Source organism: Jatropha curcas, chromosome 1 (assembly GCF_041381405.1).
Source record: "Jatropha curcas cultivar XTBG-Jc1 chromosome 1, XTBG_Jcur_1.0, whole genome shotgun sequence".
NCBI classification, from domain to species: Eukaryota; Viridiplantae; Streptophyta; class Magnoliopsida; order Malpighiales; family Euphorbiaceae; genus Jatropha; species Jatropha curcas.
In genome coordinates this window covers 151,408-167,419 of record NC_143151.1, presented here as the reverse complement: position 1 = coordinate 167,419, position 16,012 = coordinate 151,408, and the positions used below count along the sequence as shown (strand labels likewise).

General features: G+C 35.4%; 3 protein-coding genes across 3 annotated transcripts; 1 reads left to right on the top strand and 2 right to left on the bottom strand.

Moving 5' to 3' along the window:
- Window positions 1-309: 309 nt before the first annotated feature.
- Window positions 310-2,735, bottom strand: SDH6 (succinate dehydrogenase subunit). The gene is made up of 3 exons (XM_012210949.3): window positions 2,398-2,735; window positions 965-1,067; window positions 310-774 (listed from the first exon to the last, which is right to left on the bottom strand). Exons 1-3 carry the CDS (start codon window positions 2,578-2,580, stop codon window positions 623-625), a joined length of 438 nt encoding a protein of 145 aa, XP_012066339.1. The 5' UTR covers window positions 2,581-2,735; the 3' UTR covers window positions 310-622.
- A 217-nt stretch (window positions 2,736-2,952) lies between these two features.
- Window positions 2,953-8,086, top strand: LOC105629370 (uncharacterized protein At2g24330). The gene is made up of 7 exons (XM_012210950.4): window positions 2,953-3,380; window positions 3,759-3,829; window positions 4,557-4,838; window positions 5,307-5,451; window positions 5,999-6,108; window positions 7,021-7,435; window positions 7,515-8,086. The coding sequence occupies exons 3-7, from the start codon at window positions 4,593-4,595 to the stop codon at window positions 7,757-7,759; spliced, it is 1,161 nt and encodes a 386-aa protein (XP_012066340.2). The 5' UTR covers window positions 2,953-3,380; window positions 3,759-3,829; window positions 4,557-4,592; the 3' UTR covers window positions 7,760-8,086.
- A 4,405-nt stretch (window positions 8,087-12,491) lies between these two features.
- LOC105629371 (FAF-like protein (DUF3049)) lies at window positions 12,492-14,697 on the bottom strand. Its single transcript, XM_089715479.1, has one exon. It carries the CDS (start codon window positions 14,287-14,289, stop codon window positions 12,757-12,759), a length of 1,533 nt encoding a protein of 510 aa, XP_089571605.1. The 5' UTR covers window positions 14,290-14,697; the 3' UTR covers window positions 12,492-12,756.
- Window positions 14,698-16,012: the final 1,315 nt, after the last annotated feature.

The window sequence follows — 16,012 nt, the reverse complement described above, 5'->3', positions numbered from 1 at the left end:
TATCAGGCAACAGTCACACAAAATGCAGGTCAAGCCTCTATTAACTTGTTAACACCGCATTGAAAAATATTCTCCTGGAGTAGCAGTTATGTGAATGAGAAAAACCTTCTGACAGCCATCTTTGCACATCCAATGTACACAAATATGCAAGTGTTGAACATAAATAAGAAATAAAAAGATTTCATTAGACTATGACCCAGGCAAACATCAGGGCTTAGGTGAGTGAAAGACATAGATGAACTACCTCAAAATGAAACAGATTAACAAGCAGATACATATGGAAAGCATGCAAGCAAGCAACCATGATCGTGAATCAAACTCGAAGTTGCAGCAATTTTTATAGAGACTAGTCTGTACAAATTTGAACCTCAGGATACTCACGACGTACACAACAACAAAAAAAACCATTATCACCATCAATAGCATAAACTGCTAGCAAACTGCAGTCATCAGTTTCGCATCCCAATAAAGAACAAACGATTGTGGATCCCATCAAAATTTTTGAGGATTCTAGCACAAAACCGAAGTAAATCCAACAACCATTACATTTTTAACATGGGAGCATTTCATTATTAATGCAGAAATTTTGACAGGTCTCATTAGCACAGCATTCAGCACAAACTTAATGCCCTTCACTTTTCTTCTCCCACCACTCCATGAACTTAACTTGTGCAGCCAAGGTATCCAACCTGTAAAGCTGCAGCCAGTGATTTGCAACTTCCTGCCCAAACGTCCAACCAAAAACACCTCCAGCTAGAAAGGAAAGCCCAGCTCCTGTCAATACAGATTAGGGTCAGTAACTAAACAATTTCCTCACCTCATTCAGAAAAACAATTAATCAAAAACTCTGATTTTCTCCTTGTAACAATAGTACATTGTTAAATGAGTAATAAACACTTTTGAGTACTCTTCCATCTTAAGAAAACTAGATATAGGTTAACCGCTAATAGAAGGCAGTATCTACCATGTAAACTCCTTGAATATTTCCAGGTAACACCAGCAGTTGACACTGCTCCAATAAAACTTCCTACAAGACCAAATTTTGCTGCTTCTCTAGCACTCTTCAGCTGAAAATTGAAAGGCAGTTGTTAATGGAGTTGCAACAAACAAGATACAGTACATATCCAATGAGACAAGAATCATCTGAAAACATGATATTTTATTGCATGATCAGACCATAAAACCACAAGAATTGGAAAACAGCAAAAGATTACTTCAAAACAATATAGGTTAGGCGAAAGTGAAAAAAATAAAAAATACAAATACTTTTTTGCTTTAACGGTAAACAATTAAAATTATTATTATTTTTTCTTCCATTTGTAAAACTTTACAGTCTACCTATGGATCCTTTTAGACAAGACAAGTCCTAAAAAGGTCTAGTGTCTACTCTACTGTCATTCAACCAACAAATGGCTTAACCAAATTCTTAGGCAATACTTCAATTGATAGATTTTAAGAGCATATTCTTTCCAAATCCTGCTCCTCTGAAAGAGAGTTCTGAAATGAGAGAGGTAGTGAAGGAAAGATCTAAGGATTGAATTTGAATATTTAATGAATGTGTGCGGCAGACCAGGCATCAAAAGTTGCAGTCCTCTCAAGAATGACCAGGTGATGAGCTTCCCTAATCTCCACATTTGCCCCTATTCAGAACAATTTCTCTTCCCCTTGACATTTGTCAAGATAACTACCGAGTAACTCTTCATGTCTCTTTCATCATCTGGTAGCATTACATAAACAAGTAAACATTTTTCTTTACAGAAGTGCCGGCTGAAACAAGCAACTAGTAATGTACCGAATTAAGAACAAAATTTACAGCCAGAAAATTGCATTTAATATGCTTGTACAAATCTAGGAACTCGTAAAATTCATATGTATTACTGTGAATACACTTCAACTCATAAAGCTTACAACATCAGAGCCAATCAGGAAACAGAAGCCATCCTAACATAAAAGGAGGGTATATTATAGCAATCATAAAACACGAAAGAGAATGAAAGCCAAAAACGAAGATGCGCCAACATAAATTGTCATCAATAAAAACAAATTCTGTACTGGAAACAAACGAAAAAGCAGAACATGAAAAACAAACAGAAGGAAAAATATCAAATAGCAAGACCTGTTCAGATTGTAGTAATAACAGAAAAATCGAAGTCAGTCCAACCAAGCAGATAAGCAGTAACCAAAAAATTTTTGATGGCACGATCAACAAAAATATGAGATATCCAGATGAAGAAATTCTAAAGCACAAATAAAAATCAATCAAACAAGAAAATAATAAAAGGGGGTAGGGACTAAAATAGAAAACATGAAATCGAAGAACGCCAAAACCCAAATGAATAGGAGATGAAATAAATCTCTATTCTATATATATAGAGGGAGAGAGAAAGAGAAGGTTACAACGGGGCCATTAATGGGATCTGACGCAATAAACTCTTCAACATCAGAAGCAGACCAAGAGGGAAGAGGCTTATCGCGCTTGATGAACCTTGAATAATTCTCAAGAAAAGAAAATCTTTCTCCCCAAAACTCCTTGTATCCTTCCCAGTGCTTCCTAAAAAATGAGTCTGAAGCATCTCCCATTCTCAAACTCTTCCTTCTCCTATCGACGATGCAAATGCAAAGATCTGTTAACCTTTCTGTATAGCGTTTGTTACTTAGTACTGCTATGTTTGTTTTATTGGAATTGAAAATTACATTTGCCACAGCCTTTCGACAAAAAGTAAAAACCCTATAGTCCCACACGACACCGGATTCCTCTATTTAAGTTTTTTTTTTTTTTTTGCTTTGAAACTAAATTTAACAAAGAGGGGTTAGAAAACAGTGAAGGCACGCACATGCCACGTGATGTGAATGGGGATGGAGTAGGGTCCAAGTTAGATGGAAGTTTCAAGAGTAAATGAGTTGGTTATCGCGAAGTTGAACCGCTGCGTGTGTTTGCGTGCGTAAATAAACCCGATTTGGAGACAATTACTACGATAGAAAATAATCCGTTTCCGCGTTGCCTCCTCGTTTTCTTTCTCCTCTCTTTCTCTTTGAACCGAAAAGGGGAAAAAGGAAGCCCTAAACAGACGTTCTACACTGAACATAAAGGCCTTCATCTTTCTCCCTCCTGGCGATCACGCTTCGTTCTCAGATTATCCTTTCTTCCGTAGAAAACGAAAAAAATAAAATTATTAATAATAAAAATAAAAGTTTGCGTCCATTGAAAGACTTGTTCTCCTTTAGAGCTGTTGAACGGTAAAATCGTGAAGTGTTAAGAAAGAAGTTGAATAAAACTCTTCAACTGGTCTCCTCCAGATTTAGGAAGGCCATGAGCGATTGTTGATCTCTGATTTTTTTTTTCAAAAAAGAATTCGTTTGAGAATAATTGCTTGGAATTGGTAAGAATCTCTCCTTTCTGGTTTAAATTTTCAAAATGCATTTTTGTTTTCTATTTTTTATTTCTGTTTCATTCACTACACCGAGCACACTTCCCTCTATCATGTCGATTCCGAATTTGGCGTGAATTACGAGGGTCTTTCCTGCTCCGATGGGGTATGACCGTGATGGGTGAGAGACACCGAATTAATTTGTTTTCTATTTTTGCATTCTAAAAAGTGGAATGATTTCTGAACAATTGGGGTTAGGATAATGCAAATTTACACAGAACCTTTCAAATCTTTTTGTTTTTTTTGTTCTTTTTCTGTGTCATTAAGTTACTTCTATTATCTTTTTTGTGATTGATTATTTCTTGCTTATATTGCCTCAATTCTTTTTAGGTTATATTGCAGTGGTGGTTCAAATCTGAGTTCTGAATTGCAGTCTGGGATTTCTAAAGAATTAACTCAAGGTTTGGTTAGTGCTCAGATATGTATTTCCTGGAGTACGATTTAGTTGTGATTCTATAAAAATATAAATAGTGTTATGATTTTTATTCCCTTTTTTCTGGCCCATGAAAATGTTGTTCATTTTTTGATGTCGGATTTGAGCAATGAAATCTGGGTAGAGGATTGTATGAGGGGAAGATGATATTGATTTATCTGGAAAATTATTTTGATCTGAGAACCTACTTTTGATATGTTTGCATATGGCTAAGTGAATTGAAATTGAATTTTGATAAAAGCTTTATTTTCAGTTTAATTTAAGAGAAACACTTTGATAGGTGCCTTTTCTGATTTGATGTTAATTCAATATTAAACTTTGTTTGCTTTGCATGTTGAGCAGTTGTAGGTTTCCTCTTCTCTTTCAAAGGTTTCTACATCTCATTATCTTCCCATTTCATTGTCTTGAAATCTTGGTTTTGTTTTTGTACAAATTGCTCCTTTTGTTATATTCTCTTCAGAATCAGCCCGTTTGTCAGGGCTTAATTTACATGATTGTTTCCTCGATAACAATTAAGAAGGTATGTGGTGTTTACAATGTTGATATTTCATTAGTTTTCTGCCTTCGTATTATAATCGAATATTAGTCAATCCGAAATACAACTTAATTGTCGTCTTCTGAACAATTTATATATTCTTGTTCATGTATGTATGTACAGTGACAAATGATTCTCTTTGATTTCTATCTTTCATTAGTAGTAGTAGAAGAAGAGGAGGAAACGAGTGAAAGAAATGGCACAGGACAATGGCAAAGCAGAAACCGAAAAGCATGAGCCTGCTGTAAGCAGTGAAAAGAAGCGCAAGGGCTTTTTGTCTCGAATGTGGAATGGCATTTTTAGGCTTCACAATGATGATTTTGAGAAGAGATTGCAGAACATATCTAGGGAAGAAGCTGCCGTTTTAGCTAGAATGAAGAAGCGATCCCTTACCTGGCGAAAGATGACTAGGCATCTGATTATTTTCTCTGTCATTTTTGAGGTTCTTATCTTTTCCCTCATTATGATATTTTCTCCTTCTTGGATGCCAAGTGGCAATGCATTCTTTGATATGTGCATCCTTATGTTGGTATACTAGTAAACTATATATTAAAACACTTTTAAACATCCTTTTATATGGTAGACCACCTAATGACAGATTCACCTGTGAAGTTTTACATCCATAAAACAATGGGTTTCATGTTTGACTTGCAGAGACTTGCTAATAACTAATCCTGAATTTGTGGGAACAATGTTGTGAAGTTGACATTTCGCCGTTTGCTGTTCACAATCTTATGTTACAAACTTCCCTTATCATGATATATTATAAACAATGGGTTTCATGTTTGACTTGCAGAGACTAACTTGTCCTGAATTTGTGGGAACAATGTTGTGAAGTTGACATCTTACCATTTTCTGTTCACAATCTTATGTTACAAAATTCCCTTACCATAATTGTTCTATGAACCAGGTAATTGCAGTAGGTTATGCTATCATTACAACAAGATCAATGGATCTAGACTGGAAGATGAGAGCATTTCGAGTTTTGCCAATGTTTCTTTTGCCCGGTTTATCATCTCTTGCTTATTCGACATTTGTGAGTTTCACAAGGATGTGTAAGTGTCTCAAACTTACAGCAAATTTGATTTCTTGAAGCCTTTCATGTTCATTTAGATTCTGGAGTTCCCTTTTCTTTATGTTTTAAAAGTACGTGGACTTGCCTTTTCAATTGATTTTAGTATCAAAAGTTTGTATATGTAATAATCCAACAGCATGTGCCATCCATTGATCTTGTTGTAATGATAATAAAAATAAAATCCTTAACTTGGATGCTAGATGTGTAGGAGTTTGTATATGAGTCAGGTGTAAATAAAAATAAAATCCTTAACTTGGATGCTAGATGTGTAGGCTTACTAGCATATGCATTACAAGACACAAGTTCATTTCAACAAATGAATTTGACCAAAATAGAAATTTTAACATTTGATCTATTTTTATTTGAAGAGAGATGAGCAGCAAGGCTTTAGACATAGGATTTTATATGTCTGCTTGCCTATATCTGGATTTCATAAATACAGTTTTCAAGACTGCAAAAGTTTTGACCCTAATACTGTATGTGTCGTGTAGGATTGGTACTACTGATCCAAGTTCATGGTCGTGCAGGTGATCGCAAGGATCAGAAAACTCTGGAAAGGCTGCAGGCTGAAAGGCAAGCGAAAATTGATGAACTTAAAGAAAAGACAAATTACTACATCACACAGCAACTCATTCAGGTACATACTGAAATAGCCATATTGTCATACAGTAATCTTTTTTTTTATTATTATTTTTATAAATGTATCTGTGTTTGCATGTGTGGTTTCCTTTAAAAGATCAGTGCTTGAGGCATTGGCATAGATGCATTTAGCAGGCATCATTTTGTGCAGTGTGCAGTGTATGCATGGATGCATCTTCTTTTTCTTTTAGTTTTTGAATTGGCAAGTGATTAAATTGTATATCTATTTTAATTTGTACGGAGCGATGATAGGTAGTTTCTCATCTGGCCAAGAAATTGGAACCTAAGGAGACATGTAATGGAGGAAAATATTATCTAGTGTTATAGCTGAAGTTACTGGCTATTCTAGGGTTAAATAAGTTTGCAATTTGCTTCTCATTTGAATGAGTCATGGGCGTTCTTTGTTGTTCTCATAGAACTATGTTTTCACCAAATTGTGCTTTGGCCTTTTAGGTGAGCATTAGGATACCTAGTATTCGCTAGCATTCTTACTTGTGTTTCCTAAGTTTTTATGTGACCTCTTGACACTTGACATAAACATCTCTTTGCTTCAACAATCTTTCACTACGAACATGTTCTGTTGACTATGAAGGCATGCATCCACAATGAGGACAATTTCACATTATCACATCTGTTCTCTTATTTTCTCCAATCACAAGTTTGTGCATAAAATCCTACTTTTTCTTGCTGCCCATAAATTTTAGCAACTGGAATTCGTATGTTATCTCCAAACCTCTACATAATCTCACTTCAATGCAATTTGCAAACTCGCATTTTCTAGGCATTAATTTGATCAGAGCAGATATTGGAAACAAATGATTTATATAACGGACACCAACTAATTTGGGACTGAGGCTTAGTTGTTTTGATATTGTTCTGACTTCACTTAGTTTAACCATATTATATGTAGAGATATGATCCTGATCCAGCGGCAAAGGCAGCAGCTGCAACTGTGCTTGCATCTAAGTTGGGTGCAGATTCTGGCCTAAAAGTGTATGTGGGTGGAGATGAAGCTAAGCTTAACATTCCAACAGGAAAGAGCAAGGATGATGAGTTTGTGCCAGCAAGCGGCCTTAGAAATAGAAAGCAAGTGCGCACTAGATCTAGCAGTGCAGGGAGTTCTCCAGTGCACCATTCTAATGAAGAAATGCTATATTCTGGAGAAAGTGAAGATAAACATAATCAACTTGTTGTTCAGCATCACAATCCAGAGTCTTCAGTGGTGCATGATGGAGGGTGGATTGCTCGATTAGCAGCATTACTTGTAGGCGAGGATCCTACACAATCTTATGCATTGATATGTGGCAACTGCCATATGCACAATGGTAAGGGAACTGCAATTTACACTTCTCTATAACAGTTGTTTAGTGCTGAAGGTATATGTCTTGATTTTGTTTTCCACAGGCCTTGCCAGGAAGGAGGATTTCCCATACATCACTTACTTCTGCCCACACTGTCATGCATTGAATCAACCAAAACAATCAGAAGAGAGTGTTTCTAATTCAAATATGGGCACTCTTAAGGCTGGTGGCAATGTTGAAGCTGTCAACAATGCCAGTAACCCCCCAAGTGACAGCATTCTACAAAGTAACATCCCTACCAGAGCTGATTCAGAAAATGATGAAGTAGCTGAAATGCCAGCGACATGAGAGTTGGCTACTTAAGAGTCGTCATATATGATTACAGGTGATAAGTTTGATCTTGTTCTGCCTTTCATCAGATCTTTGATTGCAGTTTTGAGTGCTGGGATGTTAATATTGTGTATGCTTGAGATTCGGTGGTTGGTACTTTTTGTACTTTATGATGTATAAATATATCATGGCTGGAAATTGTATCTGCTCCTTATGTCTAGCTTACGGTTGAAGGCCCTATGGGGTTGTCTGTTGTAGAACACTCTTCATTTCTGATACATACTTGTGTTACAGAAAGCCTAAAAAATGAATGAAATGATAATCAAAAGTATCTTCAATTAACAAGGTTTTTCTTCTTTCCTTTCGTAAATGATTTTTTTCACGCTTTAGTCATCTATTATTCGACAGCTCTATCTGTAATCTATGCGTAGTTCGTACAAGCATTTGATGGATTGGATTGTATAAAAATAAGCATCGACTCCTATTTTAAATCAATGTATAAATTCTCTGGATTTTTACCTAATATTTTTAAGGGCGTATTTGAAAGAGCTTGTTGATTCAGGGATAGAGAAATGGAATTATTGAATTTTTTTAGTCATTATTAATAACATAAATAAATTTTACCGATAAAAAAAAATTATAAATTTGATCCGCATACGAAAGAAGAAGTCATTATTTATTACCACCTATATTCGTAAATTTCACAACTTCAATGTGTACTCCCTTAAAATTAAAAACAATGCAACCTGAGCATGATTTCAATATTTTCTATTTATCAATAGAAAAATGTCTGTCAAGAAAGACAGATATCGAGTCAAAACTACTAAATTCTTGCGAAGTAGATGTATTTTCAGGATGGATTTATATTGCGTATGTAATTTTAAATAATGCATCGAGAAGGCAAGATAAGCAGATCATAAGATCCCATACTATCTCTAAAAAGCCGTATACGAGTTGCTCGTAAAATGTATAAAAGATATCGGCTCTCAAGCAAGTTTAGTTATAAGGATTCTTAAAAAAAAAAAAGGTGTATACTATTGGACGATTAGGCTTGGAAGTTTCGATATAGAATGACCCAAGCTTGATTTGAATGATTTATACATATCAATAGACGAAATATTATAGACTCAAAATGTTGTGTTAAGTAACAGATGATATATTGGATAGAAATTGTTGAATGCTTCCGGAGTGACACGAATTTTGGAGATAAATTTTATTGCTTATGCAATTTTCCATGATGTATCGAGTATACGAAATATTATAATCTCAAATTATTGTGTAAAGCAACAAACAAAGAGATATTGGATCAAAACTGCGAATGCTTCAAGGTAAGAAATGCTAGATTCAAACTAGATGTTCTTCGAAAGAAATTAGCAAGAAAAGTCGCACTTACTATAGAAGCCTTAGCTGGGGAGTCTTCAAGGAAGAACTACAGCTATAATCGGCCTGTCTATGGAATATATAGGCTTGGCTTGACCTAAGGGTACTTTGTCAATTAGTTGAGAAGTAGCCATTTGCTTCAAATAGGCAACTTAGAGAAGGTGCTTTCCCTTAACGGTTTTTGTTTTTATAATGGAATTCCCTCCCAAAACCAGATGGAATACCCTTTATCTCATATCAATTTGCTGAAAGTTATCCAATCCATCTGGCACTAAACGAAGTAGGTCGATACTAATAATAGGAAGCGAAAGCCGCTCTCTTTTCCTACAAGTCTTTGGACAAAACTGCTAAATGCTTTCAAAGTGGCACCAATTTTGCGCATAAATTTATACGACGTATGCAATTCTGAATGACTCATCGATCATCGAAATAAGCATGTTGGGCTGACCACGAAACCCCAAACTATCACCTAGAAGACCCTATACGAACTACTCGTCAGTAGTATAGAAGATATTGGCTCCGGAACAAGCCTTTATATAAGGCTTCTTAGACCAAAGAGGTATACCTTTGAATTTTTGAGCCCGGAAGTTCTGACATGGAATGGCCTGAAAATGGTTTTAATGCTTCCTAAATATTATAGTCTCAAAATGGTGTGCCAAGCAACAAATATAGAGTTGTTGGGCCAAAATTACCGAATGCTTCCGAAGTGCCACCGATTTTGTGCATGCATTTATATGGCGTGTCTAATTCTTAATGACGTATCGAACAGGCAAGATAGACATGCCGAGTTAACCATGATACCCCAAACTATCGTGAAGAAGACCCCATACAAGCTGCCCGTCAGCGGTACAAACGATATCATCTCCGGAACATGACTTTATATAGGCCTTCTTAGACTAAATGGGTATAACTTTGGATTTTTAGGCTCTAAATCTCCATCATGGAACAGTCCAAAAATTATTTCAATGGTTTCTACATGTTATAGACAAAATATTATCGTCTTAAAAATGGCGTGCCAAGCATTAGAAAGAGAGATGTTGGGCCAAAACTGTCAAATGCTTCCGGAGTGACATCGATATTGCGCATGAATTTATATTACTTATGCAATCCTTAATGATGCATCGAGAAGGCACAAAAATGATTTCAACGCTTCCTGTAGGTCTTAGATGAAAGATTATGGTCTTGAGATGGCATGCCAAGCAACAGACAGAGATATACTACGCTAAAACTGTTGAATGCTTCTAAAGTGGCACCAATTTTACGCATGAAATTATATGATGCATGCCATTCTTAATTACGCATCGAGCAAGTGAGATAGGCAAACTGGAGTGACCGTGAGACCCGAAACAATCACGTTGAAGGCCCTATATGAGCTGCCCGTCAGGACTACAGAATGGGCCAAAACTGCAGAATGCTTTTGGAGTGGCACGGATTTTGTGTATAAATTTATATTGCGTATGTAATTCTTAATGATACATCGAGTAGGTGAGATATGCATGTCAAGCCACCCTCAAGACCCGAAACTATTGCTTAGAAGACCCTATATGACCTGCTTGTCCAACGTACAGAAGATATCGGCTTCGAAGCAAGCCTTCGTATAGGGCTTTTTAGACTAAAGGGGTATACCTTTGGATTTTTGAGCCGAGAAGCTCGACATGAAATGGCGCGAGGTTGATTTTAACACTTCCTTCAAGTCTATATACAAAATATTATGGTCTCAGAATGGCATGCGATGCAACAAACAGAGAGATTGAGCCAAAATTGTTGAATGCTTCCGAAGTGGCACGAATTTTGAGCATGAATTTATATTGCTTATGCAATTCTTAATAACGCATCGAGCAGGCAAGTTCGGTATGTCAAGTTGACCACAAGACCCCAAACCATCACCTAAAAGATCCTATACGAGATGTCCGTCAGACATACAGATGATATCGGCTCCGGAACAGGTCTTCATACAGAGTTTTTTAAACCAAATGAGTATACCTTAGATTTTTACTAGCATAATATTTTTCGTTTTTATTAGCAAGACTAAATGATGATTATAAAAAACAAAAAAAGTGCTTGGCTTGTACTTCCTTGGGTTAATTAAATCTTTACTCTTCAAGGCCGAACTAGAAGTTGGGAAATAGAGAGATTACTTATAACCTCAAGCAAGATATATGTTTCGAGAAATTTTTTTCTCCACTAGATGCTATTATACGTTTATTGCAAAATGACAGAGTGACTAGTTTTTTTGTGGTATGATTGATTTATTGTATAAATGTATAGAAAAAAACATCATTTATCTTAATTTTATATAACATAATTATTGACTTCCAAAATATGAACATAAATCATAATATTATCTTATTTCCGAAATATCCACTTAGTGAATGAAAAAAAAAAATTGAAACCATTATAATCATTTGCTACACTACATTGTTAATTAATAACGGTTCCATACATAATTTAACTTTTAAATTTTTTCAAAAAAAGACATTGTCATCCTCTAAATTTGAAATTTGACTTTTTGAGCTTGTTGCCCTCTTGAATTTTTAATAAAATCGCACTCCGAATCAGTTTGGCAAATATAACTGTTTTAATAGTTGTCAACTGTTTTACTAGTAGTTAGCTGTTAAATATTAGCTGTGAATAGTTAACGATTATATAGCGGTTTAGAATAAAAGTGTTCATTACAAATAACTATTTGATTAACTGTTTAATATAAAATGATATAAAAGGTAAGAACAAGATAAAGACAAGTGATGGATATATGAATCATAAATAAATTATAAAACACTAAACATTAATGAAGATAATGTTTCATAAAATACTGTCTCAAACTCTAAACGCTAGATTAGATCGCTATAATTAATTAAGATCGTGTTTTAACTCTATCAAAACACAAAACATTATTTCAAACTCTACTGCCGAATAGGGCCTTAGCCGTAATAAAAGTGGATTAGTTCCACAAGTCATAAGTAGAAAGTGAAATTCAGGAAGCTAAAAATGAAATCGAAAGAGTCATAAAATCATTTTCAAAATTAAAGGGCCACAAACATGTAATTTTTTCAAAAGAAAAATACGAAGAGTTAAATTATGCAGCTGTCTCCTTAATAATCTCACTCAAAATATACAATGTAGTCAATATTTTATTGATTAACCTAAAATAAAGGACGGTGCATATAAAGGGAAGATGGTGATGTTCTCAGTTAGCCACACAACACAAGACCCCATTCTCAAACCTCATTGGCCAACCAATTACAAAAGAAAAGAAAAGAAAATATAACAGAGAAGCCCATCATGATTCAGCGACAGACAAGACAGACAGCCTACCGAAGGTCAAAGATGATGCAAGATTTTCTTTAGCAACACAAACATAGACATAGACTAATAAAAAAGTTCATATTATATATATAGGTTGTTAATTAGTCATTTCTCTTTTCTCTTTGATCTTCTAAACCAAAATATACTCCCTTTTCTTTTTTTATTTGACAACACAAATCCACCCCTCAGGCTCAAGGAGTGGAAGTGGAAAAATAGGGAGACAAAGTGACAATAATAATGGTCTTTTTTTTTTTTTTTTTTTTTTGTTTTTCTTGGTTGGGTTTGGAATTGAAATTAATTTCTTTTTCCCCCTTGAGGGTGGAATTTGATTAGGAGGTGGCAATGCAATGGAGCTTCTGAAGCAAAAGAGACCTTCTTGGCTCCTTGCATCCCTTTGACAAAGGAGGAAAGCAATCTCCTTTATTCCCACTCCACACCGACAATTCTTGCCTCTTTTCATTTACAATCAAATTCTTTGTGAGGATGTATTTGTCATTATTTGATGGTGATTTTTTGGCAATGGGACTAAGACATGCTGTTACTCCTGCTGTACCCATGGGCTTGGGCTTCCAATAGTACTCATAGGCATTAACTGACGCTGTTGCTGCAGTGGCCACAGCCGCTGGCTTAGGGATGCTCCGACCCACTGGCGGCCTTGGCGGCAGTGACTGAGTCAGTGGGGCAATTGGATTTGGATTCACTTCTTCTTCTTCTTCTTCCTCTTCTTCAAATTTGACTACTTCATTAAACTTGTTAGACCATGCTGTGTTCCTATTAGCCAACATCGTAGGCTTATTTATCATTAAAGCTAGCCTATGAACATTAATAATCCCGCCAGATAATTTTGGTGCTTGCTCCATCACATACCTCATCTCTTCACCTCCTCCTCCTCCTCCTCCTCTCTCATTCACTTCTTCCTCTTCCTCCTCCGAATCCTCAATTTCTACTTGAAACAATTCCATTTCATTTTTCTTTGTTCCTTCTTCTTCTCCATCAGGGGTATCGATAAAGCTAAGAACAAGGCGACCATCTTGGCGTTCAGCTTTGAAGTTGTTCTGCGAAGGAACTGAAATAGCTTCAAGAACAAACCTACCATTATCTCGGCGAGGCCTCATTCGCAGAGAAGCTCCATCGCGACTAGATAGTGAAGGAATTGGAGGAGGAAATGTTCTAGGTGGCAATTTCTTACTAGCTGCGGTTATGTTACACTTGATTACTTGCCAATCCTCCATATCATAATTTTTTGAAACTTTTTCTTCTTCTTCCTCCTCTTCTTCTTCCTCTTCTTGTTGTTCTTCTTCTTTGTCTTCCTCTGCATCACCAGTCTCTGATGGTGGATATGAAGAGAACCCATCAGAACCAGTCTCGGATCCGAGACTTTCAGTACAAATTTCAAGGCTCTTTTCGCTTAGAGAACTTGCTGATCTTTTAACAAGAGGGTGAACATAAGGAGGAGGTAGAAGATTTTTGGCTTCTTGTGCTTTTTGTGTTAAGATAGAGCTCCATATATCAAATTGCCCACGTGGCGATGAATCTTTCTTTTGTTTCTCTTGTTGGATTGAACTCCAAACTTCAGTCTCTTTCTCATACTCGTCTTCATCTCCTTCAGAAGAAGAAGAGTCTGTTATGATTGAAACTGAGAATTCTTTGGATGAAGCAATTTTCTTAAGGCGAGATGAGAATCCATTTTGAGAAAGCCATTTTTTTGAGGACATATCAGCCGAAAGCGTTCTTCTTAAAGGTTTATTGGTTTTTAATTCAGAATCAGAACCAAGAATGGAAACTATCCCCTGTTGTTTGCTCACCATGACCTCTTCTTTGAAAGAAGAAGACGAGTGAAAGCTCTTGTTAAGAGATGACATCCCAAGAAGAGATATATAAGCTATTAATTTATTTAAACTAAGGAAACACCAAATACGTAATAGTAGAAGGAAAAGAAATGGAAAGAAGGCAACACTGCAACCAACAGAGGTCTGCTAAGAGACCACTAGTGGATGCGAGTTGCACAAGGAGAGATCAGAATTAGGTGTTTGATGAAACGAAGAAGAGAAGAATAGTAGGTGTGGGTATGGCTCATGGCAAGAAAAGGAGTGAGGGGATGAAGGTATTTGTAGGAGCAAAAGGCTTTGGAACCGTGTCCAATAGGACCCACTTACGCCACCATGAAAAGAGCTTTTTAGTGGTTTCTTTCCCTTATCAGAAAAGTGAGAAAGGAATACAGAGTGAGCTCAGTAGGAGGGAGTCCTCATTTTGGTTCCAGTGAGCTCTCACTTCTTTTTTTCTTTATTTATTTATATTTAAAATTTAAACTAGTCAAATGAGTTTAGATAATTAAAAATGTATTTACAATATGAAAATGAAATGAATAAACTTCCACCATAGCCTGAAAGAGCAAAAAGCAAAGCTAAAAAGAAAAATAAGTATATGACCAAATTTAGGTAAGGCAGACAATGAGAGCGACTGTGAGTGAAAATGGCTTAAGAAGGAAGCAAAAGAATCACTTTCAGAGAACAATATCATTGGGCGGCTAAAAACCATGATCACACAAACAACCCTAGCTAAAAGAATCCAACCATTATCATATTATTTATTTATTTATTTCTGTGGTATAAATTAAGATTAATATGGGAGAGGCAGATCATAATAAATTCATGTGCAATAATTATAATTAAACTGAATTTTTATTATTTTAAAAACCATATAAATTATTTCTAGATGCGAGGGCCGCTAAAGATGGCTTGTCTTATCCAAAAATATTTCCCTTTCTCACCTTATAAATAAATACTATGTGGTTTATACGTATGTGGAGAAGCTTCCATGCCAATACGTGCACTCATACCAAAAGCCTATGATGTTGATAACTCTATATATCTACAATTATTATTTTTATTATTATTATTATTATTTGACAAAGCATTCCTAATTAATTAATGAAAAGTCAAAATTCAATTTAGAAGTTATACTATAAACTTAGGTAAATGAATACAACGTGATCACTCGTGTAAATGAATTAAATTTATCAAACCCTAATTTTTTTTTTTTTTTTTAAATTATTACAATGAGTTGCTAGAACAAATTGAATTGAGTCGAGTGTCGGAAAAGCCAGAAACGCTGTCATCCCTACTGATTGATTGTTTTTTTTTTTTTTTAATCAACCATAACCACTAATTGATAAAAAAAAAAAAAAAAAAAAAAAAAAAAAAAAAAAGGACAACTTTCTTCTTCATGCCTATTGAAGTAATTCTAAGTCGAATTAGTATATTTCAGCCATAGTGCTCTCTGATTAAAGAAATAAATAAGAAAAAGGTTTTTTTTTTTTTTTTTTTTTTGGCACCATAATTGTTTAATTGTACGAAAATTTAGCGTTCAACAACTGGATGGATCGATTCGGAGTTGACTCTCTGCTGAACTATAAAAATGATGGGTTCGAATCAGAATTTCACTTTGAAAAGCTCATTATCATGATTATCATAAAATTATTTAATTAATTATTAATATTACGGACATAATAGATCAGCAGGCGAAGAGAGATTCCTTCTTGCATGCAGAATAATTTCGTGTTTGATAGCCAATCAGCATGTTGAG